This window comes from Felis catus, chromosome D4 (genome assembly GCF_018350175.1).
Source record: "Felis catus isolate Fca126 chromosome D4, F.catus_Fca126_mat1.0, whole genome shotgun sequence".
NCBI classification, from domain to species: Eukaryota; Metazoa; Chordata; class Mammalia; order Carnivora; family Felidae; genus Felis; species Felis catus.
The window spans coordinates 43316086-43342481 of record NC_058380.1 but is presented as its reverse complement, the minus strand read 5'-3'; the positions used below and the strand labels follow the sequence as shown (position 1 = coordinate 43342481).

The 26396-nt window shown below is 39.6% G+C and overlaps 1 protein-coding gene across 8 annotated transcripts in view; it reads right to left on the bottom strand.

The window, feature by feature from the left end:
• The window catches only part of ADAMTSL1 (ADAMTS like 1), an 883534-nt gene that overhangs the window by 345981 nt on the left and 511157 nt on the right, over positions 1 to 26396 (bottom strand). For all 8 annotated transcript variants that reach the window (XM_045043887.1, XM_045043888.1, XM_045043889.1 and 5 more), the window contains one exon: positions 1081 to 1208. In XM_045043887.1, coding sequence (XP_044899822.1) covers positions 1081 to 1208 — 128 coding nt within the window. The remainder of the gene's footprint in view (positions 1 to 1080; positions 1209 to 26396) is intronic.

Sequence of the window (26396 nt, the reverse complement as noted above, 5' to 3'; positions counted from 1 at the left end):
TCATTATGAAAAGTCTAGAAGAATCAGCAGATATATATAGATAGATATTTTTTTCTTCTGTTCCATGTTCTATAGTATATAGTAATTTTGATCAAACCTCTTACTTGTCACATGTAACACTCTTCACTGTCAAATAAAAATCTCTCATTAAAAATATTACTATTGGGGCGCCTAGGTGGCGCAGTCGGTTAAGCGTCCGACTTCAGCCAGGTCACGATCTCGCAGTCCGCGAGTTCGAGCCCCGCGTCAGGCTCTGGGCTGATGGCTCAGAGCCTGGAGCCTGTTTCCGATTCTGTGTCTCCCTCTCTCTCTGCCCCTCCCCCATTCATGCTCTGTCTCTCTCTGTCCCAAAAATAAATAAATGTTGAAAAAAAAATTTAAAAAAAAATATTACTATTGTACTTTGTATTTTATAGTTTGAAGAAAAATCTAGTCATAGACCACACAGATCAAGAAACAGTCCTGACTTATTATTTGAAGTAGACTGCCATTTTAATGCCTCAGGCCTTTACTTTCAGCTTAGAAACCAGTAGCCACTCTCCACCTTCACCACTGCTCTCATTCCCATGCCAGGTTCCCAAGAAGTTTCTGTTTTCCAAACCTCCTTATATGCAAACCTCATCATTCATTGAACTGAATAATCTCAGGAAACTTCCAGACATCCAAGAAATCCAAACCAATATACCACTTATTTGCAAAGTGCTTGATAACATTGGAATCCAACATAAACTTAATATGTTGTTAATGTTAATATTGTTGCTATTCTTGTCACTAAAATTTAAGGGGATCCAAAAAGTGCCATATATTATGGTCCATTTCTACTTATAAATCAACCTTCTAGTTCTAATATGAAAATAGACAACATTTCCTCCGTAAATGAGATAAATTCTATATCACTTACTATATAAGAGTATATAAATAACTTAGCTGGAGATGCACATATTTAATTCTTTGTACCTTTCTTCCATCCAGATTTGTGTGCAACAAAATGGTCTTAATAACCCCAACCACAAAAGTATGCATTGAACCTACTACATATGGGCCTTACAAACTCCCTACCATCTGGGATGCAGGACTTACTTGTTGCTGAGGCAGCGTCTCAGAGAGTAGGAGGCCCCTCCACCACAGGTGCGTGAGCATTCACTCCATGGGCCCCAAGCGTCCCACAAGCCATCCCGGTCCTCCTCAGAGCGTGCTGTCCTGGAGCTCTGTGAGGAAAAAGAGAATGGTCAGTATCATGTCCCCATTGAACCCTGAAACATGTGTCCTAAAGTGTGGGCCTTTTGTATGTCTGAATATGATAGCCTTGCTGGAGATGAAAACATTTATTAGATTCTTTCCAGTTGAATAATGTGTTTGGGGAGAGGACTATTTGAGTTTAGAGACCCTGGGCCATGACTGAAAGGAACAAGGGATCTGCATAATGGAGCAAATAGAAAAGGGGGCAAGAATAAGGAATCTGGGTGAGGGGAAGTTAAATTGAAGTCACATTTTGCACTGAAGCCATGATTTTGCCTTGGGTTCATAAGTCTACTCATCTACCTCTTTGTGAAAACAGAGGAACTTCTCTCAGAGATGCTTCTGCTCTGAGAAGCTTGTAATGTGCATATCAGCATTACCTTCCAAAATTTAACATTTTATACAATTGATAATTTTTTTAATCGAGCAACATAATTTCCAGATTTCAGACTTGTTAATTACAACAACTGCATGAAGTAACTTCAGTAATGCAGGGATTGCCTCTTGACAAATAGATATGCTTGTTACTAAAAGGCTTCCTAGTGAAATCTGTATCTACCGTATAGAAAATTGGTATATGTGGGTCTCCATATTGAACTTCACATTTCTCATAAGAGTCAAAGATAAAATATGTGCCATAGTTCATAGAATAATCTCTAGAGTTAGAAATTGCCTGGGTTGGATATGGATTTTACTAGGTGTCCCTGAACAATTAAATTACCACCTGCCTACACTAAAATTTCCCTTTCTATAAAATGGGGATAATATTATAACCATGACACTACATGCACACACACACACACACACACACACACACACACACACACACTACAGAAGAAGATAAGTTAAATGAACTTAGCCTAGGATAAGTTTCAGAGTAAAGCACTAATAAATATTACCAATAATTATGTTATGATAAATCGAGAATGTCATATATACGTAATAATACAGTGGTATTAATAATAATATACGTAATAATACAGTTGTATTAGTCTGCTTAAGCTGCCATAACAAAATACCAGACTGGGTGGCTTAAAAAACAAAAATTTACTTCCTCATAGTTCTGGAAGCTGAAAGTCAGAGAACAGGGTGCCAGCATGGGTAGCTGCTGGTGTGAGCTTTTCCCTTGGGCTGCAGAAGGCAGCCTTCTTACTGTGTGCTCACACGACCTCCACTTTGTATGAGCATGGACAGACAGAGAGAAGACAGAGTAGCTCTCTGGTGTCTCTTCTTCTAAGGACATGAATCCCATCATGAGAGACCCCTTTCATGACCTAATCTAAACTGATTATCTCCCAAAGGCCTCATCTCCATATACCATCACATTGGGGGTTAGGACTTTAATGTATGAATTGCGGTGCAGGGCACAATTCAGTCCATAGCAACAGTTCTACAAATAGCTAATGTGAACTGGGGCCAAATTATTTTACTGAGTAAATCAAGCACAATATTCAAACATTACAGATGGTATCTTCTCGGGGCTGCCTGGGTGGCTTAGTTGGTTAAGCCTCCGACTTCGGCTCAGGTCACGATTTCACGGTTCCTGAGTTTGAGCTCTGCATCAGGCTCTCTGTTGTCAGTGCACAGCCCACTTCAGAACCTCTGTCTCCCTCTCTCTCTGTACCCCCCCCACCTCTCTCTCAAAAATAAACAAACATTAACAAAAAGATGGTATCTTCTTATATCAATCAAGGACATACTTCTGAAAAAATTAAAATTTCAAATTTAAATTTGGAAAAAACAAACCTGAAAGAAAATAGGCATGTTAGACAATATGACAATGTCACCTTCAGTTTTGTCTCTGAAGAGAGAGCACAGGGGATGTGGAATGCCGGGAAAGGTTGGGATGTGAAGGCAACAGGAAGGTAACCTCTTACAAAGCATTGTGGGAACGATAATGTAAATGAGGTCACCAGTGTATATGAGGTCTACAATGATAACTCAGATTGTTATTGCGGTTGTTATTATTTTTATTTTTAATTACTTTCTCATGCCCTACCTAGTTATACTCAAGGTTATATCATCCACACAGGAGGGGCTCCTGAAAAAGAAGAGAACATCCTCTAGCCCTTCAGAAAACTGTTTATTTTGTAGTAATGAGCTTCTTTGTAGATCAGTTGCTATGGGGCTCTGTTGTCACACTGGCGACTCCTTGGACCTTTTAAATGTTTTTTTAGTTTTTTTTTATTTGAGAGAGAGAGAGAGAGTGAGCGCATGTGAGTGGGGAGGAGGGGCAGAAGGGGGGGAGAGAGAGAGAGAGAGAGAGAGAGAGAGAGAGAGAGAGAGAGAGAGAGAATCCTAAGCAGGCTCCACATTTAGCACAGAGCTTGACCTGGGGCTTGATCCCACAACTCTGTGATCATGACCTGAACTGAAATCAAGAGTTGGAAGCTCAAACTGACTGAGCCATTGAGGTGCCCCTCCTTGGGCCTTTTAAAATCTGGACAAGTTAAGTCAGAAACCTCACCTCAGAGTGTTGTATCAAGGCTTACGTAAGTGATGGAAGCTTTATTTAAATTCATAAATCATTTGCAAAGGGCTAGCACAGGCTAGCATAGTAGTAAAGAGAAGGGACTGAAGGACCTACTCAACCTGGAGTAGAATCCTGGCTCCAGAGCTTCTTAGCTGTGACCTCCTTATCCTTCAGTCTTCTAATCAGAAACTAAGGATAATAAACACTAGTATTGTGAGAATTAAAATAATCAAATATAAAAATCACGTAAGGTTGTAACAACCCAAATGTCCATCAGTGGATGAATGGATAACTAGAATGTGATATATACACACAACAAAATATTATCCAGCCTTAAAGGGATGGAAATTCTGACCCATGCTACAACATGAACGAACACTGAAGATATCATACTAAGAGAAATAAGGCAGATACAAAAGGACAAATATTGTGTGGTTCCACTTAGATGAGGTGTGTGGAGTAGCCAGATCCATAGAGACAGAAAGTAGAATGGTGGTTGCCAGGGGTAGGGGAAGAGGAGGAATGGGCAATTATTTTTAATGAGTACAGAGTTCCAGTTCGGGAAAACGAAGAGATTTCTGGAGATGGATCGTGGTGATGGTTGTACAACGGCGTGAATATACTTAATGTCACTGAACAGTATACTTAAAAATGATTAAAATGGTAAATTTTATAAATTTTATCACAATAATATATACATACACTAAGCATTAACGGCTTTTATTGATACTATTTATTGTTACCATAATTTATAAACATAGATATACTCTGAAAGGTTACAGGAGGTGCTCTGGGAAGGTACTAGTGCTTTTTCCTGCTGAGTTTAGTGGAGACTCTAGACTCTTAAGGCATCATCTCCCTGAAAACTCTGACTTTCCCACAGCAGAACCTTCCAGCCACCTGCCATATTACATTTGCCTGGTGATATGATCTGTCAGTAGTTAGAGGCTCCTCTAAAATGTGGAATAGAATGGGTAACAGAAACACACTGGTTACCCCAAAGTATGTTCTTTCTAAAGGAAGCATTTACTGAGCTCCAAAGCCTGGTTTTTAGGATTAATAAAATCAACCTCTAATCAAGGCAATATGGGGCACTCTGTTTCCAGAGCTTAATTAAATACTGAAGGAGAAAAGACTCTTTGGCAATGAAGTATACATTGTCCATACACCCATTAAATTCATTCCTCAGATTTTTGAACAGTTTACTGTGCATCTTCTGGCTCCCTTTTAGTTTTCTCTGTATGACTGGAAGAAGTTCTGTTGAGAGAGTTATGGTATTTGCTGGATGCGGTAATGACTTGTGTGACAAACATACATTTGTACAATACCATGTCCCTCATTTTATTCAAATTAAATAAGTCTGAGATGAAAAGCAAAATCACAAATGCGAGGATTCATGAAATAATTAAGAGCAAGATGAGTGATTACAAATTATGATACCATCCAGTTACTACAACCGAAAAAAATAAATACACACACGGTATTCACATGTGAACTCCATTTCCGTGTGAGATAAGAACACCAGAATGCCAAATCCTTGGGAGGTTTCCCTCTGGCTGCTCTCTGGATAAGCTGTTTTGGAAATAATATATAGTTGAGAATTTGTTTTTCTAGAGAAGTAAATTGTTCCAAACTCTGTGCTAAAGTTGTTTGGTATTTTTCACGTACCTTCTCCATCTAAAGTGAGGTTGTATCTTACCTCATCACAAGTTACAAGTTTCAGCACAACTAGACATAGGAAGAGCCCACAGTGCTCTGAAAGAGATCACACGCAGACTCAGAAGCAAGTCGTGGGCCTTTTTTCTCAAACTGGAACCATCTCCAAGGTGTCTTTTAGCAAGTGGAATAAACATAATTCATGTCAACTGAATCAATGTTTAATGTTAGAGACAGTAAAGTGATTTTCCCCCTCTTTTACTGTGCCAGATTTTTACATCTATAACCAGAAATGACAATTCAGCAATGCCTTTCGGGTCATTTAAGACCTACCAGCATTTGCTTATTATGGTTTTTAAGAAGGCCTTCGGTATAAACAACTTTTGTGCCTGGTCCAGATGGGACTCGAGCTTATTTTCTCTTATTTTGAAATGTGCATTCCTCTCCACAGTAGCATTTTGTTTTTAAAGTGTTAGCTTTGAGTTGCATCTAGCAAGAGAAAATGAGGCAAAAATAATAAGGTCTAGATAATGAGTTGCCTAAAAGCAACGGTGATTGCTTCTGAAACCAAAATTCTAAGCTTTTAAAATATAGCCCAGTCAATGCTTTCCAATTTGATTTCTGTCACATAAGTGTAGTGTTTCAATCTCAGTATCTCAGAAGCAAGATCATGGATGCTGTGAAACACAGTGACCAAGGGATTACCCATGACCCCACTTCGGGGAATTGCAGCAACAGTGTCAGGTGAGATGATGGTCATTTACTATGAATTGGCTGAGAACTGAAGAATGGCTATTAAATTCTGTATTTAAGCCAGTGTTTCACCAGTGGACTTATCCGAAATGGTCAATACTGCATCTGATATTAAACTTGAGGGAAAAGTCCATTACAAATCCTATCTTTTTTGTAGCACTTAGTTTACTTTGTAGTTATTGGATGGGTTAAAATGGGCAATCAGCACTTTTTTTGAGCCAACATTTCAGAAATCCAATGAACACTGAGAGAAAAAAGGACTGAGTTTTGGCTCTATAATTCTTGAAAATTGAGTATTTGCCTTGAGTTATTCAATTTAGAAAAAGACTAGCTATTTCTAGATCTTTGATGCCACATGATGACCTTTGAATGTAACATTGACGACGACTCTTAAATCAACTACTTTCTTGTAAGAAAATTCAGCAATCGATTCCCCGGGCCCATCCACCCATTGTTCTGTCCAGTTAAGAGGTGCCAAGCCTCAGTCAATGACAACGGCATGGAAGGCAGGCTGTGGCCACAGATCATCATATACGTCCTAGGAATATTAGAAGAGGATTAGAATAGCTTCCATAAATTCATCAACCTCATAATGGTGTCATTTCCTCATCATTACTGGTTTACCTAAATGTGGTTTTCACCTGATAGTTTTGCAGTTGATTTCAGAGCCAATTGCTTTAAGATCAATAACCAAGTCCCAGGTGAACAGCTTTAAACCTGAAAGCTATAAGTAGTTAAGCAGTTGGAGTAATCACATAAAGTAAGAGTTCCCTGCATCTCACCATCTAATAGATGAACCTTAGAATGACCACCTATGTACCACTTTATCCAGAAGCCTCTTTCACCGGACAGGTTATCAGGGACTTATGAACAATGTTGTAGGGTGAAGCACAAATTAGCAATCAAAAGACTCTGGAGTTCTGAGGGTGTCTGGGTGGCTCAGTCGGCCAACTGCCGGACTCGGTTTTGGCTCAGGTCATGATCTCGCAGTTCATGATTCCAAGCCCTGCAATGGGTTCCGTACTAACAGTGTGGAGCCTGCTTCAAATTCTCTCTCTCTCTGCCCCTCCCCTGCTCACGCTGTCTCTCTCTCTCTCTCTCCCTCTCTCTCTCTCTCTCTCAAAATAAATAAACTTAAAAAAATTTTTTTAAAGACTCTGGAGTTCTATTAATATATATACAGAGGCCTTGGAAAATATTTTTTTCTAAACGTTGTAATAAGAGGTCAAGCTGTATGGAACTAAATAAAAATGGAAATAGGTCCTGAGGAAATGGGTGATAGGTTTTTGTAAACTTGAAGTTATATAACAGATGAAGTTACATTATAAGCGAAGTGTTTTTCAAAATCAACAGATCTTCAAATGTAGCAAAGTGGGTTATGGGATGAGGCAAAGAGCCCTTCTTACTATTTCAAGATCAGCAAAAAGTCACCTGAGTCTCTGGTTTTCCTCTCCTCTGCGACAGCATTTAGCTTAAGCCATCTGGAGCTGTGCATGTGACTGTACAAATGGATGTCACATCCCTCTAAATTAAAAAGAGGGGCAGCCCCCCCAAGTGATGAGAGGACCATTTTTCTGTGGTGAGCCCATGCAAAATGGAGAAGTCTGTACACGGAAACATCCTGTCCACGTACCAAGCTTTGGAAATGAATCTGTGGATTCCATTTTTAACTCCTCTATACATATCAGGTCTCTCTAAATCTTATCTAATCTTTGGCTTCTTTAATAATTTGGAATACTGGTTCTGCCACCAACTTTACATGGTAGGGGTTGTGATTCCCTGATCTGAGAGCTTATAGATATTAAGCTGTAACTGGGCTCTTGTAAAAGTCCATTAGCTTTTTGATGTACTTTCTTAAAAAGCAGAGCGTGTGGATACTGAGGCATGCGCTTTCCCAGATATTTGCTGCTGGCTTTACTTAGGAAATTCAGATCATCTGGTTCTTATCATAGCTGCACTGCTGGGGGATATGATGAACTGCCAGTGACACAGTGCACAGTCTTTCAGAGGCCACTGCATGAAGTCTGTCCCTTGCTACCGAGGAGAAAAGTCAGTTCACGTGGTGTAAAAGCTATGCAGACCTCGGGAAGATTTTGGGTACCTGTCTTCCTCTTTCTTCCACTGTGCACGTGCGCTCATGGGCACACCCCTTTCACATTCCTATGAGGGCACCTAATTGTACCTAAGCCTGGAGGGTTACTGGTGAGGGAAAAATGCTGGCTGGGATTTATTAAGTACCTATGTGCCAGGAAGTATGCCAGAATTTACCCAAATTATTGTATTTAATCCTCCCATTGAGCCATGTCAGTTTGGATTTTCCCCCCTTATTTTACTAGCAAGTAAATTGAGGCTTAGAGAGGTTGAACAACCTCTATCATTGTGTAGAAGAAAGAACTTGGCTATGGGTCTCAGACAGACTTTACTAGTCGTATCTTGGTCAACTTGCCTTCAGCACATTGTCAGATCTCTTTGAGCAGAGTTTCTTCATCTGTAAAAGGGCAACATTGATACTTCTCTTACTAGGGTGACTGTGAAGGCTAACCAAGAGAATGTACACAAAGTACTGGATATAGTTTCTGACATGTTAGTGTTAATTATTTTATCTCTGCCACGAATATACACATCGCTCCCCTGACAAGTCACACAGTCAGTACCTGATCCAGCCAGGCTTTACACCTGTTATCTGACCACCTTTTGTTCTGCCTAGCTTCACATTCTGACCTTCCTTTCCATTTTTAAACGGTGTCTCTCAGTACATAAAAAAAATTTTTTTTATAGAAGGACAAGAACTAATGTTGCTTTTCTTTTAAAAAATTATTATGTCCTCAGAATTGTTTCTCAATCTTGGAATAACAGCTTGGAGATAGAATTAAGACAGCTTCATTACTTTTTAGGAAACAAAAACCTGACTCTGCTCGATGTCAAATGCTTCAGTGCGATTTTCATTTCAGAGCTATGGTAACTTGATTTTTTTTGTATTCTATCCAAGGACAAGGCCAGATTACAGCTCATCTAAGAAACTGCTGCAGAAACCTCTGGGCATTTTGGAGAGCTCCACCCGAACGCAATTTCACAGCCAGCTGAATTAAAATCAATAATTGCTGATTTGAGCAAAGATCAGTATTCAGGAAATTTGCAACTGGTCATTGAGTGTTTTGAATCGGCTCATCTCAAGAAAAAGCATAGCAAAATATTCTATCACTGTCAGTTTCTATTACTTTAAAAGCATAAACTTAGCAAATAGAAATGCTCTGCTTTAATACTCTGCTTTGTTTAATACATGTACATACATGTACATGTGTGTATATATCTATATAATAGAATATTATGTATGTGTATATTATATCTATATTATATATCTATAAAAATAGATTATATATACATAAGATTATATATAGATATATAGTATCTATTATCAACATTATCTATAATATATACTATATAGTATATATTATAGATATATAGTATAGATATGATATATAGTATATATTATAGAAATATAATATAGATATAATATATAGTATATATTATAGGTAAATAATATATATAATACATATCTATATAATATAGATAGAGCATATATTATATATAGATATATAATATTTAATATATGTTCTATAATAATATTCTTTAATTTAATAGCCTCTGAACGTAGAGGCAGTCAGTTAAGAGCAGAAGGCTGAAACGAGTAACTCCATGTCTTTCACAAAGGAAAATCAGACAATAGGAGAATTGTATCCTGTACAAACTGTAGTAATTTTAAAAAACCACTTATGCCCAAGTTTGTGCTGACAGTCATCGCATTCTTGACCCTTTGCATTTGTGGGGATATTTCAAAGCCTTTATACTGTTTCACCTCAACTGTGAAAAAAGGTCATTTTACCTGGAATTCTGAAAATAAAGCAGTTCGTCTTGGTTGCTGTTTTTTCTATACTTAGAAAATAAAAATCTCCAGTGGAAAATAATATGCAGGCCAAGCACCAAGGAAAACAGGGAAGAATCATCTCCTGGGCTTCCACACCCCTCCACTCCCCAAAATAGGCATATTTGAAACACCCCCTGAAATGGAATTCCTTCTCCACTCTTTTTGTGGATTCCTGACTTCCTGGTGAGCCAGTTAGAAGTTTCGGTTTCCGGTTCCATCTCATCTAACTCGAGCCCTGTCCAAATTGTGACTCTAATCAGCCATAGATTCTTTCTGCAGCCCTGGCAAATTCTGCTGAAATGCATTTACAAAACATCTGTAGAACTAACGAAACATCTGAGGCTCTGGAAAGCACATGTTGGGGTTTGGAATCATGGAGAAAGAATTCCTGACAGAGAAAAGGCTCACTTTGTGACTCGTTGCGGAAACTGGAAAGTTAATAAGTTAATATGGCTTGGAGTCTGATGAACAAAAACTCAAATTGTAGTTGATAATAGAGAAGCCGGAAAAAAATGATCAGTTCTTACCAATATCAAGTCTCTGATTTTAGAACTTCCCTCACTCTTCCTTGGTTGACCATGGTGTCATCTGGACCAAGAAAAAAATGTGCTGCCTTGATTCTGAATGAAGCTTCATAGGACTTGGAGTGTCATTTAGGTTCTGTTTCTACGCTCACCATTGGGTGCTCTCTCATGTGCCATTTGGATATTGCAGGATGAGTGTTTGGAATTGAGATCTAAAACATTGTCCTTCCTCAATATTACATGTTTTTTTCTTTTCTACCTTCTTGTTTCTACTTTTGCTTGCATTCACTTCCCAAATCCACAAACTATAAAAGAATGCCAAGCTCTCCACTATCTCAATATCCTGCTTAATCTGCAGTTAGTTGATATCCCATCCAGGCATTATCAATTGGCAAGAATTAGTACGGAATGAATTACATTTGAAACAAGATGTGGTAGCTCTTCAGGATTATCATTTTACACACACCCATTATCTTCCCAATTAGACTGCAAATTCTTTGAGGCAGGGACTGTGCTTTCCTTTGTGAGCTGCTTACAGTGATCAGTGAAATAATTATTATGCATGTCATTTAGAAGAAAGTGTAAGACATCTGGACAAATATTTCATAATGGTGAAAGGCTTTGGAAGTATGTTCTGTTTCAAATCCTAGATTACTCGTTTACTTGTCATCGTTTCTCAAAAACATACGTAGGGCATGGCATAAGCATGGGGCGTGGTGGGGTATAAAAGAAGGGGAACAAAAATGGGGGCAGAGAGAGAAAGATCTGGTTCCTTAAAATTTCCAAGTGGTGTCGAATTCTGGGACTTCTTTTCTCCAGTTCAAATATGTGCCACCACCCCAGCTCTTCCACACAAATAAATGAATTTTGTCAAAAACACTACACCTGTAACTCAGATACACTTTTTAAAAAGCAACAGCTATCTCAATGACCATATCTCTGAATCTTCAATTGATAGCATTCCCCTCTGGTTTTAACCTGTAGCCATAGGTAAAAGCTTGAATAACTGGAATAGTTTCACAAGTTTTGGTATTTGACAATAAATCAAATTGAGGGTCTACTTATGGTCCTGATAATATTTTCCCATAACCAATGTAAGGCAAATCAAGCATCCCAGCCATCCAGAAGCATCATAATTGCTTTGTATAGACTTAGGCTGATAGTCAACAGATTTCTTCAGTGTCTATACTCCACTAGATGCTCTGGGGATAGGAAGTCTTGTAAGGAAGGCACAGATGACAACCAGCAAGTTGACTTGCTGCTCTGACATGATTGTCTCCCATCCAGATTTGCCAATTTCAACAGGTCCTTCCCTGCTTCTCAGTGTCTACCAGCAATTGTCCATCAGCCCCAGAGCTCACTACCCCATACACCTCTGCCTCCTGCTTGGTGGAGGGACTTGTTTTCTCATGAAATGTTAAGTTTCAATCCTACATGTTTATGTTTCTGCTTCTGCTCACTCCCAGGTCCAGCCTGGTGCAGCGACACCTTTCAGAGGATTTATGCTTTAGTGTGGAAGTAAGATAAACGCAAGCAATAACCAAATACTTGATGCTCAACATCTACCTTTAATCAGACACCAAACCTTATCAATTCCATTTATGAAGTGCCTTTGTTTCCATTCCTATGCTCTCCATCCTTCCCTGCACTGCCTTCATTCTGGTTCTAAGGCCTTATGCCTGGCATTTTGCAACAGGCTTCTCATCGGATGTTTTGACCTCCATCTAGTCTGTACTCCACACTGCGGCTAGTTATCTTTCGAGAACACAAAACTAGGCTGTTCACTCTCTGCTAAGAGACTTTCTGTGGTTCCATGCCTGTAGCCGGTGGTGTCCAGTAATGGATTCCAGATGTGCTATGAGGACTGAGAAACTGTATGTGACATTCTGGGTATATGTTCGTTATTATCATACTTCTGAAAAGAGGATTCCTAGCTTTCACTGGACTCTCCAAAAAGGGTTAAGAACCACTGAGTATGGGATAAAGGCCAAATTATTAGTGTAGCACATAACACTCTTCCTAACTTGACCCTAAATCAATGTGCTAGACTCATTTCTGCTGTTCCTGGTCATGTGTGTCCTCTGCACTCTGGGGATTGGGCACTGCTGCCCTGTTGGACAAGCTGCTTGAGGACCTCTAATACTCTGTTTGTGGTCCTGCTACAGCCTAGTCCTCCCTCCTCTCCATCTTCCTCGCCTCTTTTTACTTTCTCTGACTTGCGCACACCTGCTCCTGCTTTGAGATGCAGCTCTGGTGCCATCTTCCCGTGAAACGTTCTCTGATCTCCAGTAGAATCAATCACTGTGTTAACTGGAGCACGTCGCTAGGACTTTATACACATGGCTGTTTTAGCATTTATCAGCCACTGTGCTGTAGTCACTTGTTTACACATCCATTCCCAGGAAGGGATTGTATGTTTCTTAAGGGCCGTGACAAAGATGAATATGCCTTTGTACTCCCAGTACACCGGATATGTAATCGGCCTCTGTGCATATTCGTTGAATGAATAATTAACACAAGACAGGCTAGGACAAGTTGTAGTTGAGTGTCTAATTCATAACGGCTGTCAGCTTTTACTCTCATTCATATACATGTAGATTCTCTAAAGACAGAGGAGGAAATATGTGTGTGTGTGTGTGTGTGTGTGTGTGTGTGTGTGTGTGTGTGTGTGGATACAAAACCTGCAGACAGGCAAGGGAATGGAAGAGAAAAAAAATCATATGACCCATGGAAAAGTAAAGACAGTCACATGTCTTCTTATTAGTATGTCTTTTTATGCTAACTTTAAATTTATCCAAAATGTGTAAAGGTGAAAGATGATTAACCTGTCACGTCTTGCCTTAATCTGGCCTAACCCAAGTGCTAGATGCCTATCTGCCAAAGCACCCTCATCACTGAGGACACATCAGTCAGCCTTTCTGCAGGACTCAGGCAGTAAGGCTTTGTGAAGACTAGTGTACCCGGAGGAGGAGGGAGGGAAGAAAGGTGGGTGAAAGGGTCCTGACTTGATTAAAAGCATAGGCTTTTACCTATAAAAAAATAAAGACTATTTATTAAATCATATTTTCACAAAGGCAAAACTTAGCACACCAGAGATAACCACACATCACAGAAAAATTTAATGTTGACCAGAATTAATCAGGGAAAATGATCTGATAGAAGCAGAATTCAATACAAATTTTAAAGTAAGTGTTCTGGACGGGGAAGAACATGTTTCCATTAGATCCCATGTAAAAACAAATCTAAACATTTAAATTACAGAGCTCTGACATTTAAAAGAAACTAACAGAGGCAAAATACTGATATGAACTCTCAAAGGTAGGGAGTATGTGATACTTAGCCCCACACCCCTAATGTCTAACACAGGGCTTGACACAGATATCAACATTCAGTGAGTGCTTAGTGGTTAACTGATTTTTTTGGTAAGCACTTTTATTTTTAAAATATTTCAGAGAACGGACACGAGCAATACCAATGGCAAAACTTCTAAAGAGGGACAGAGGCTTAATATAGGATTCGGGTCTTAGCCATTGCACTATTTTTGACACGCTTTGACTTTGCCATCGTGGCATTTTAGGCAACTTAGCTCTCGGTGCCTCAGTTTCAGTCATTTCTACAAGAAGAGATTTTGGCCATTTTCTAAGACATCCCTAGCCAGAAAAATGTCTGTGATTCTAAACTAGACTATCTTACTTAAGCATATTTACAAATCAATTTTCCACCTTGTAAAATAAGACATGAACGTTTGCATGATTTAACTCATAGAGTTGATGTCAAGATTATTTTCAAAATAAAAGTGCTAAATTATGAAACTCTTGACCAGTACAATTGTTAAATGAAATTCAAGTAGAGATGATACACTGCTTCAGCTGTAAGAATCGTTTTATTAAAAAGTAACCAATTCTTTAAAGAGAGACTCTCTATTTGCGACTCCTTTTCTTTGCTAACAAAGCACCTGGAACCTCTGCCAAATCCTTAAAGTGACTTCTCAATAATGAAAGAAATGATAAATTATACTCTGTACTTTCTACTAATGTGGACTATTTAGCTTTTAAAAATCAATAAATACAAGTAAGCAAAAGTTTCCCGAACGATGAGATAAAAGTTAGCTTTGATAGTTTTTAGTTTCTTTAAAAATTGTTTTTTAAGTTTATTCATTGATTTTGCGAGAGAAAAGGGCAAGGGCAGGTAGAATGGGGAGAGAGAATCATAAGCAGGCTCCAAGCTGTCAGCACAGAGCTCAATGCAGTGGGGGTAGGGCTTGAACCCAGGAACCACGACATCATGACCTGAGTCAAAATCATGAGTCAGATGCTTAACCGACTGAACCACCCAGGCGCCACAATAGTTTTTAGTTTCTGTATTGACCTATTCCCCAACCAAGTGTTATGGAATAATGTTTTCCTCTTATAATGTTTCTACTATACTGGCTATCTGGGTAATCTTCATGACATAGTTTCTATTAGAATAAGAACTCTGTTATTGTGGTTCTCTACCGGTATAACTCATAGTGGCTATTTCTTTTAAGTTAGATTTACAGATATAGTTTCAATATATTAGGTTCTTTATCAAAGCAATAGAGTCAGTTGCTATGGCCTTGATATAGTTTTTGTTGTATCTATAGCAATCAGGGCAAGCATTCTCTAGTTAAATAATCATTTATTTTATAAACATAATAGTCTGTAATTTTTCTTTAATATTGTGCGTAGTAAATTGATTGCAGACGTTCCTTATTTTAAATCACTGGAAGAAAAACTTTTGTTTTCTAAAAGGATTTGTCTTTTTCAATTATAATTTGTCATTATTATCTATAAACAGTATAGACCTCCTTGTACTGAGACAGAAAATAATATTGGTGATTAGAGACATCTACACGCCAGTTTCTCTTCCTATCTCCCGGTCAAGTTCGTGAAAGGTATTTATCCCTGTACTGTTAGCATTTTTAAATCATAATTGAAAAACATCATTCAGTATTGTACATATGGGAGATAATACAATCTTCCATTCATTTGTAAATTAAATGACAATGTCAAGGAGCCATTCACAAAGCCACTTATTAAAGGTTCATTAGCATATGAAACATAATACAAGTTTTTATGATTCTTGTGAGCTCCTCTCTGACCCTCAAGGCTCAATAAGGCAGAAGCAAATACTGTTTCTCTGAGAATCTGTAAAACTTCTCTATTGCTTTCAATGTGCAAGCATTTTGAGCCTGTCATTTTTTGGTTTCCAGCAAGAATAATTCTTTCTCCCTCCGCACATTATTTAATGGTAGAAATAATATGTGCATGCAGTGCATTAACCATGTTTAGCATTGTGAAAAGTTAATAGACTGATGTCTAAAGAAATGTTATAATCGCTAAAATGCCTCAGGAATATATTAAAATGGATCCTGGCCACAGACAATATCAAGATTGCTGAGGCACACCGCAGGCATCTTTTTTTTTAAAGCCTGTTTTGTAATAAGCGCAGAAAGTGAAGGTGCTAAATCATGGTTTACTACCCCATTTGCCTCACAGCCTCTCTGTCTCTGGTGCGCGGCCTCAGAAATCAATTTCACACACGGCTGCTATCAGCATTCTTTGAGCTATAAGACTAAAGCGCTTTCTCTTCTTTTTATTAAAACCAAGCTCACTTTTATCTGAGGGCTCCTGCTTTTTGTTTTCTGCCTTTACTTTCCGCTGTGTCCGTGGTGAGAGTTAAACTGTCTCCTGCCTCCTTCTCTTTCACTTCTAAACTTCTTGAAAGGCTAATCCATGTCCAAGGCACCGCTTCCTCAATACCCCCGAATTCCTTAACGCTTTGCGATCTGGCGTCTGCCCCACCACTTGAGTGACGTGGCTCCTCTGAAATTCATCAGGATCCCGTAATTCACCACATCCCCTGGCCTTCTCTCAGACCTTGCTGGGGGATATGCTCCCCTGGCTTCTTTGGCAGTGACTACTGGCCTGTTCCTCCCCTGTCTTTTCTTACTCATCCTGACTGGTAAACGCTGGAATCCTCAGGGTTCTTTTCTCTCTCCCCTCCTATTGATCTCGCCCACTTTCCCTCCCTTGAACTGTCTTCTCTTTGTAGGTGATACACAAAAACTCCTCTTCCCTAATCTCCAGGATTCCATTTCCACTTAACCTGGATGCCTTGTTAGTACCTTAAAGTCAACATGTCCAAAACCAAACTCAACTATCTGGGTCCTCAATCCTTCCTCTTAACACACTTAAATATATAAACATTTCTATGCATCACGGAAATAATGCACCAACCTCTCTGTGCTGCACCTTATCCCACCCCCCCCCATCCACACACACATACCCAAACAATTGCCTGTACTATATATTTTATTTCTGCAATGTATCTCCTTTCTGTTCCCTCTTTTCTGTGCCATCTGCTGGTACCGTAAATTGGACTTGTCTTATCATCATCTCTACATGTCACATAACTGGTGTCTCAGTGTGCTTCCAGCTTTGCTCAGGTCAGTTCCTCTGTGGCACGGCTCTCAGTGAGTCAAAACAACTGTAGATACAGTTGGAGTGGTGGTAGGGATGGGGCCTTGAGTTCCCGGTGAGGGACTGATCCTTGAGTCGGCTGACAGCTAAGCCAACGAAGGCTTTTAGCCAGCGCATGATATGATTGAAGTTTCACAGTTTCAAAGTACTTACACATATTCATTTGATCCTCATTATACTCCTACGAGGCACAAAGGTTTATGGGCATTTTAGAAAAAAGGAACTACCGGGGTTGGTGGATAGAGAGTTGCTGTAAAAGATTAGAAAGAAATCCACCTTACATCGAGGAATTTCGAATCTTCATGTCTAATTAAGGATGGGTATGTTATCTGGATAGAAATTAAACTTGGTTGTCAGGAGAGCAGTGGAAATAAGACCGAATACTTAATCTAACACAATAGCCATCCAGAGAGAGGAAAATAAAATAAAAAATCGGGTGACTAGTATATGCAGAAGAAGAACTATCCTCAGAGTGTCTGTTTTGTCTCCTCAAATCAGACTCGGATAGGTTCTAATTTCTATCTGGTATAAAATATTTATGGCTCCCATTTTTGAATAGTTTAGACATTCAAATGACTGGTAGATGATCCTTCAGATTATACAACATCCTATTGACCAGCAGGGTTCTGGGTCCCTCTATGCATTCTATATGACATTACAGGACAATCTTCACAGTATGCATCATAATTCACTCTGCTTCTCCCTCCCCCTGTCTCTCTCTCTCTCTCTCTCTCTCTCTCTCTCTCTCTCTCTCTCTCTCACACACACACACACACACACACACACACACACACACAGTTACAATTTACAAAGGGCATTCACGTCAATTAGGAGTTATTTGAACTGGTATAGCATCCCTAATTAGGGGAAAAGGCGCTCCTAAATTTTGTTTTATTTTGTTTTAGGCGAGGAGAGTTCTATAAAGCATCTTCAAAGATCAGAAACAAATCCCCTAACAGGTGTGAGGTGTTTAGAACCTTTAAAATATTCAATTAGATTAGTGGTTATCAACTCTGGCTACATGTTTAAATTACCTGGGAACTCAGGAAAAATGGCCAATGACTAGGCCCCTCCCCAGACCAGTTGAATCTGCCTTGGGGAGAGAGGCTGGTGGCTGCCCAGCCATTTTTAGTTCTAGGTTCCTACGGTGACTGATGCAGAGGAGGGTTAGAATCCTGAATTTGGCAAGCATCTATGAGTGAATTCACAGGATGACTTTCTTCAGTCAACCTTTATCTTTTTTCTTTTTTTTTAAACAATTTTTTTAAAAATTTATTTTTGAGACAGAGAGAGACACAGTATGAACGGGGTAGGGTCAGAGAGAGAATCAGAATCTGAAACAGGCTCCAGGCTCTGAGCTGTCAGCATGGAGCCCGACGGGGGGCTCGAACTCACAGACCACGAGCTCATGACCTGCGCCGAAGTCGGCCGCTTAACCGACTGAGCCACCCAGGTGCCCCGCTTTATCTTTTTTCTGTTTGAAATTCCCTGGCTTCAGTGGGCTTCAGAACCCCTCATCTCCACCTCCCAATTAAAAGGGATCTCAGTTTTGTTTTGTTTTTTTCTCAGCCTCTTTCTTTGAGATTGCACAGGAGACTAGTTACCAGGCAAAGCTGTCGGCTGCCTTGAAACCAGGAAAAGATGAGATTGGTTTCTAGGAGTGAGATAGAGGAATTTCAGCCTGTAGGAGGAAAGTAATAATAATTGCTGATGTTTACTGGGCACTTTTTTAATGTCTGAGGTATTGTGCTAAGTATGTCTCATGAACTGTTTTGTTAAACGTCACGATAATCCTTTGAGGTACATGCTACCGTTGATTACTGTTTTGCAGGCAAGGAACCTGAGACCAGATAAAAACAGAAGGGTCACACTGGTGGGGCCAGGATTTGAATCCAAGCAGTCCAGCTCAAGAGTTCCTGCTTGTTAACAACTACACCAATTGTCTCAAACTGGGGTATATCAGAACCACCTGGAGCCCAGGCTCCCTGAAGGAGGAGGCGTCTGGGCCTTTATAACTTTAGCAAGTACTCGGCTGATTCAGATACTGACCAAACATCAGGAAATACTACTCCATCTCAAGTCACTGCTTACAGTGAAGACAGCTGAGGCCTACGTATATTAAGAAGAAAGGAAGACCTAGTCAAGAGGTTGTTGTCCTGGGTATGGAAAGCTAGCTCAATATACAAACTCTCACCTTCTCAGATTGGCAAGTAAAGACAGGAATTACCTGTCCTTGGTGAATGGATGGTGAATGGCAGGGAAGGGAAGGGAAGGGTACAAAATCATGTCTCTACATCTGAATCTCAAGCCTAGCTTTGCTTCCACCAGTTAAATCTTGGAAAGACCCTGATACAGTATACCATCGAATTCAACATGGTATAGACTGAAGTCACATTGTTATTTTATGTACCATTTAGAATAAAAAAGCCACTCATGAAACTGTTAACCGCTATCAATTATGAGAGGCAACTAAGTTTCTAAAATCAGAAAAGAATTGTGTATCTTAGGATCGATGAAATACGGTACAAGCAATGAACTCTAATGAACTTGGTTCTGACACGGTACAAGCAATGAACTCTAATGAACTTGGTTCTGAAACTGTGGAAATCACTCAGCACGTTGGGGAGGCTCCTGCTGGCAGAGTGCAGATAACAGAGTTCCAACAACACGGAAAATAGTCTGTACTGCAGATTTTAATAGGATTTTTTTTTTTTTTTTTTTTGCTAGAAGAATTGAATACACATACACTAAAAGCAGAAGTCACAGCACTCTTTAGGTTTTAGCACTCAGATTTCTTATCTGTGAAATGGGTTGTGGTACGGCTTACTGAGGTAACATATGTAAACAAACACCACAGTACGTGGTGCATAGGAGGAGACTGAAAATCACGTTTTTCTCCCTTTGCTAAGTCTGACGATATTTTTATGTTGCTTGAAGTCTGTTTTGAGAGGAGGAAGGAAAGTAAAAGTGGTAGATGTCCAAAATCAGAATGGAAGTCAGAGGGCCATGCGATTTACAACAAATACCTGCTGAATGCTGTTTCAAAGCATATCTACTTTATGAGGTGAGGTCAAGCCATAATCAATTTTGTACTAATACTGAGTAAAGAGCTGTGTGCACACGGGAGGCTCTTCATATTTAGGAGAAGAAGAAATTATAGTCCCACAGGACTCCCAATGCCTGACTTAAAATCCAATGCCTTTGCAATTAGACTCCTAAAGAAAAAAAATACCAAGAATGTATGTGGCATTTAACTCACACTTTAATAAAACTTGTGGGTTACTTCTTTCAGTCACATTATGTTTTTAGTATAAAATGATGAGTTTATGAACTTCAGACATGGCTTGATTATTTTCTGAGGACCACAATTAATATTTAGTCAGGGCAGATAACTTAAATTTAGATCCTTAATGCTGCCTCGTTTACTGGAGTTTCAGCTGCGTCCAAAGGGAACTTCACATGTGGGGCCCATATTTGATAACGTGGAGAGCTGCAAGAATGAGGGCAAAGAGATTTGCTGGCTTTCCGTGGAAAGATTCAGAACTGTGACATGAATCTGAAGAGTAGAATGGGGCATTGTTTGGTGAGGAAGCAGGTAAATAACTCACAGGGAAATACTGCAGTCTCTGAATACAATAACCACCCAAGGTACAAAAGTGATGCCATCTTATGGGCTTTGGGTTCTGTGAGGGCATAAAGCTTCCAAAAAGCCAGCAGCTCCCCCTCCCCCTTTGAAATCGGCTCTATTTGGAAAGGTTCACTGAGAGTGAATAAAGGGTTAAGTTACCACAGTGTGGCAATTTCTGCAGAGAGGTTGAGCCTAGATTTCATTCTTTCCTGAGAGAGTGATGGAAAGTTCTTGACCTTTTGGGATACTGCTACATTTGTTGCTTTGGAAGGCCTTCCATAATCTGGGGGGAAAAAATCTCTGAGTGTAGGCCATAATTTTGAAAACAGGGATGCCATGAATAAAATGGTTCACTCTTTCCCACATTCATTCAGAACTTTTTAAGCACCTGCTTAGCGCCAGGCTATAGCCTGTCTGCGAAGCCATGGGACCTAAAGAGCCTAGCACACAGCTGGAGCTCTTAAGGGCCTCTGAGGCCTCAAGATATAAGGCGAGGGGAGATCACAGGTTTTCCTGCAAATAGCTATGCAGCCATATAACTAGGTACATCCCTCTCTTTTCTACCACTGCTCCTGCCTTCAAGGGCCCCCCACCAGGAGACAAGCCACAGTCTTCTACAGGCCTTTAGGCCAGGCCTCTTCACTCCATGTGGCCGCTGCCGCTATCTTTCTAAGACGCAAACTTGGGACAACGTTCTCGGCCACAGCGCACAAGGCCTCGCATGAGCTGGTTATGCTCCAGCCACTGGCATTTACGCACCAATCCTGCAACTCACCTTCCTTTTCTTTCCTCTGTGCCTCTACCCATGCAGGTCCCTCTGCCTAACGCGCACTCCTTCCTTCTTGTGTCTACCTGGTGGACTTTTACCGATCCCTTAAGATTCACTTTAGACACCTGTTCTTTCATGTTCACCTTCATTGACCCTCAAAGCCCAGTTACTGTCTGCTTTGCACAGAGCCTGGGAACCTCAGACAATAAATGTCAGCTTCCTTGTCTCGTGTCCTTCTTGGAGCTATGGCAGCACCTTATATCCTGCACTCAGGCTCTGTGGTATCTTTTTCGAACTTTGTCTAGAATCTGTGAGTTTTCTGGGCGAGTATGACTGTATTTTGTTTATCTCTGTGTCCCAAGGAAAGCGTCTGGCCTAGAGCAGCCCAGTCCATTGTGAAGTTTTCAGTGATACAGAAGAATTAAAAAGATAAATCAGGAAAAAAAAAAGGATAAATCTGGACACCAGTTAGCTTTCCATAAAGCTAAATGTGTTTACTTAGATTTTCTTATGAAAGTATGGACTTAGAACTTCTGGCTCATTCAAAGAACCTTTCATTTCTTGTACTGCTGAAAACAATGGCAGAGTTCGTGCAAGAATGAACTGTGCCTGAGGTCTGAATCTGTGCTCTGCCACTGCTAATGTTATATGACCCCCTGTGCCTCAGTTTCCTCACCTGAAAACTGGGGAAAATGGAATATAATTGTAACCAGCCCATAATTGGTATGAATGTGAGATAGCTAGATATGTGCAAAGTGCTTCTCACACTGAAGCTAACACTATTCGTCTATGAAACTAAGGTGATAGAGATTTATTTTTTAATGTCCTTACTAAAGAAAATGGAAAAAAAAATTAGAAATGTTGTATTTGCTTTCCAGACTTCCTACCTACCTGCAAAGATGTGCAAACACATCTTTATTTACTTTTGAGAAATCCAAAAGTCTGGGGAATTATTGTTTTCAGTTATGTAGAACTCAAAAACAGACAATAACCACGGGATGGGTTTCTTAAAACCGAGATCCTGGAGTCTACAGGGACATACATGACAGAGGTACTGGAAAATCAGAATCCCTCCCAGGAGAGAACTGAGAACATGCCAGAGTGATGCCTAAAGATTTATAAAGTTCCTGCACACAAACAGTTTCTGCAGAGCAAGCTAACCCTTTTGAGGAAAAATCTACCATCATTAGGGCTCTATATGCCACTGATTGGCTTTTTATTCACTTGAATGAGAGCCTACTTTAAGCACGCTTCTAACGTGGAGAAGACAGGTGTTTATGTATCAATAAACACAGAGACAAAGTAATACATTCATTAAGCTTAGGTTTCAGTATTACTAAAAAAGAGAATTCCAGAAAATAAAAAAAGCATAACTCAAAGAGGTGACCTTAAGTATAAATCTGTAGAGTTTTAGAGTTTTTCTACACATTCTTTCTTGAATCACAATAAATAATGAATTAATGTGTCTATTTCTTTAGGCAGAGACCCCCTTACATCAGCAAGAGTTAAATACACAGTTTAAAGAAAATAATATCATGACAGCAACATAAAACCAATGGAAAGTACTGGCCAATTATTTCCTGCCCTCCCTGCTCCCCATCTCAATCCTTTCTCACATTATATGTAGAAAGACCCATCTTTAGAACCATGTCTGTTTTGTTCAACACAGTGTACCCAGGACTTAGCACAGTGTCTGTCATTCAGCAGCCTTTCAATGAATATGCTAGTTTGCACCAAGGGAAGGGATGGAACTAACATTTCTTGGCGACTTGCTATGTGCAAGGTCCCACATAAAGTTATTTTCACATGTACATCACCAACGTTTTCACATGTTTCATTGATACGGAAAGCAAGAGAAATGATGCAGATCTAGGGAGGGAGACAAGTTTTATAGGCTTCAAGCCTCCCTCCCTGCCCTTCTTTCCAGGTTATCCTGATGTTTTTAAACCAACAATGATCCTTAAGTTTTTATTCAAGATGATTTTCCAGCAGTTTTGTTGATTCCTAGGTTTCTTCCGCATATGACATCTCAACATTTCAACCCTTCTCAACCAAGGCCAGCTTGGCTGGCTCTTATTTAAGGGTCCCAGAGCTATAATAGAAAGAGAACGAACTCTTCTCAAAGGAGTACGGACTCAAAGGAAAGAGATCCAGATTCCAGGATCTGGATTCCACCTACTAGGTTTTCCTGGAAAATATGTGTCAAATCTCTCTGCAAACGTTTATATTTTACATTCAACTATCTGCAAAATGAAAGGGTTGGGACAGGTGATTAATTCATTTATTCAAACAACAAACTTACACCGAACATTTTATAGATATCAAACTCTTTATCTGGTGCCGGGGATACAAATATATCCAAGACAAAGTAAAACCAAACTTCTGCCTTCAAAGAGATCCAAATCAATTAAGGTCACATTAGATGCCATCTTAAAGGTTCTTTTAGTTCTCAAGTGCTAATAATCTATGTCCTGGGAATCTAAATATCAGTTTAACTCACTCTTAACAGTAATTTCAAAGCATGTTTGTTATCTCAGACTGGATACAAGCCCAAAGGTAAAAATAAAAGTGTGTGGCACATCAGGGAAATGATATTCTGTCTCAGTGTCAAATGGTTATAGCAACTTTAATGAAAACACAGACCATTAAAAAAAAAAAACAACAAACGACTCTCCCTTAAATCTCACTTCAGCACCTGAACAGTAGGAATTCTTATTGTTTCCATTGTGCTTTTTCATTTCTGGGTCTACTGATGAAGTACAATACTTGAACAATACTCTGGCAGACTTCAAATGGTGCCTGAGCAGCCGGCAAAGTAAGCTGAGAAATTGGACACCCTACCCTACCTTACGATGGGAACCCAGTGAGGTATATTTATTTTATTGGACAGTTTGAATTTATTATAGGTTGCTCATAATTTCCTGTCTCATTTCTTTAGTGCTCTTGGAATTTATGTCAGGATGTCTTAGGTTATCACACTCCTTCCCTCCTTTGTCCCAACATTTATGCCAACAGACTGAACTGACTTAGAGAAAGTCCCCGGACAAAAATCGAAGGGGAAAATACCCAAAGCTTTAGTTGGAGAATGGCAGAAGCTTTGGAAAAAAATCTGAAAAAGCAATGAAGATGAAAATGGAAACTCTGTGAAAATTAATGTAGTGTAGAATTGGCGAACATACCACTTATTTCTTTAAACAAATAGAAGAAAGAACCCGCTTATGAGGTGCACCCAAATAATTCACAGGTGGTGAAACTATTAGAGTCTTGCAATTTCTTGCCTCAGAAGTGGAATAAATCTCCTATATTATAAATGGTGTATGCTCACACATGTGATTTTTCTGTTAGTCCCTTTATTTCAACTATCCCCCTTTCCACGCACAAGGCCTTTTTGGTTTTATTGTAATTAATTTATTTTAGTGGAATTGTAGAGAAAAGTCTAGTGAAGGAGGGAGATGCAACCTACTAAAGCAATAGCACTTTAGAAATATGATTCCAAATGGAATATGCTTGTGTTTTCCATGGATTTTTTGGTTATTATAAAGTAAGCACAATGTGGTAGAAACTACATCAGACTGCAGTCTACCAGCATGATACCCCAATTGTGGGGCAGATGAAAATGCCCTAGACACTGGTAACCCCTAGTTAATGGTAATTCTCACAATGATAAGAATTTGTTTTGAGGACAGTTTTTTTTTCCTAAAGAGTTTATCTTAACTAAAAAATTGTTCTAGTGTGTTCTGTTACACAAATTGATATTCTCAACTATGGAAATTGGAAACAAGTTTCAATGTTTGAAGTCAAATACTGATAATATCCAGAAAGATAATACATATGAATAATCTGTGGGAAGCCATAATTTACATTCATACATGGATAGGATTAAACAGATAGTGTCTATGCAGGTACAGAAGAGTCCCTTTTAAGATGCGCCAGCTTGGGGGGGGGGGGCGGGCAACTGAAAACAGTGATACCCATCCCAGAACTATTCCCTATAGGAGAGTGTTTTGAAAACTTTTAAAAATAACTCTACAACAAAATGTCCAATGAACTACCAAACTCATTGTAAGGACAGTGTCTTCTTCCACGGAGCCTGGCTCTGTGTTGGCCACACAGCTGGTGACAGACAAATGCTATCAATGAAAGTATAATCACTTGATGTTTCATGGTACTGTGGAATTTACAAAACAGCTCAACGTCTGATGCCATATTTGCCTCTAATGACATTCTGGAAAGTTAGGTGGGATGGGCAATAATAGCACATAGATGAGGAGACAGCGCTGAAGTAAGTTCTGTGACTAGACCAAGATCACAGAAGTAGAATCCGTGCTACAGACCAGATGGTTACACTCTAAAACCATTGTTCCATGACATCTGAGACATGTACAAGAAACACATATCAAAGATGGTTGAGACTGGGTATGCTCAAGAAGCATGTTTCACTTTGGATGCTGCTATGCAAAACATCTGGGATTTTTGCATTTATGAGTCTGTTCCCCTTTCTGTCACTTGTTTACTCCTTGTCTACCGACATTCTGTCCTGAGAGCAGCATTGGTGTTGTGCCTTAGTTTCTGCTTCTCCATATCTCTTTCTGTTTTCTTTGCCTTTCCTTTGGGTCTGCATGGTTCTATGTCCTTGGCTGGGTTGGCTGGTCTGCTCTACTCTAGGAGATTCCAACTGTTTACCACAGCCCTGCCTCTCTTGGTTCCTTTTCTCACTTACTGTGCCGTTCATTCCTGGATTCTGTTTGAAAAATGAGCATGGACCCATTTTCCCACTTTTCCTTCAGTCTTTGTGGTGTGCAGGTTGTTACAAATGTAGAGCATGTTAAGTACTTGGGGGCACGCAGTAAGTTGCCCATCACAAAGATTAAACCATCATTAGGATGACATGCAATCTTCTTGTTTCAAATTTTCCATATAATAAAT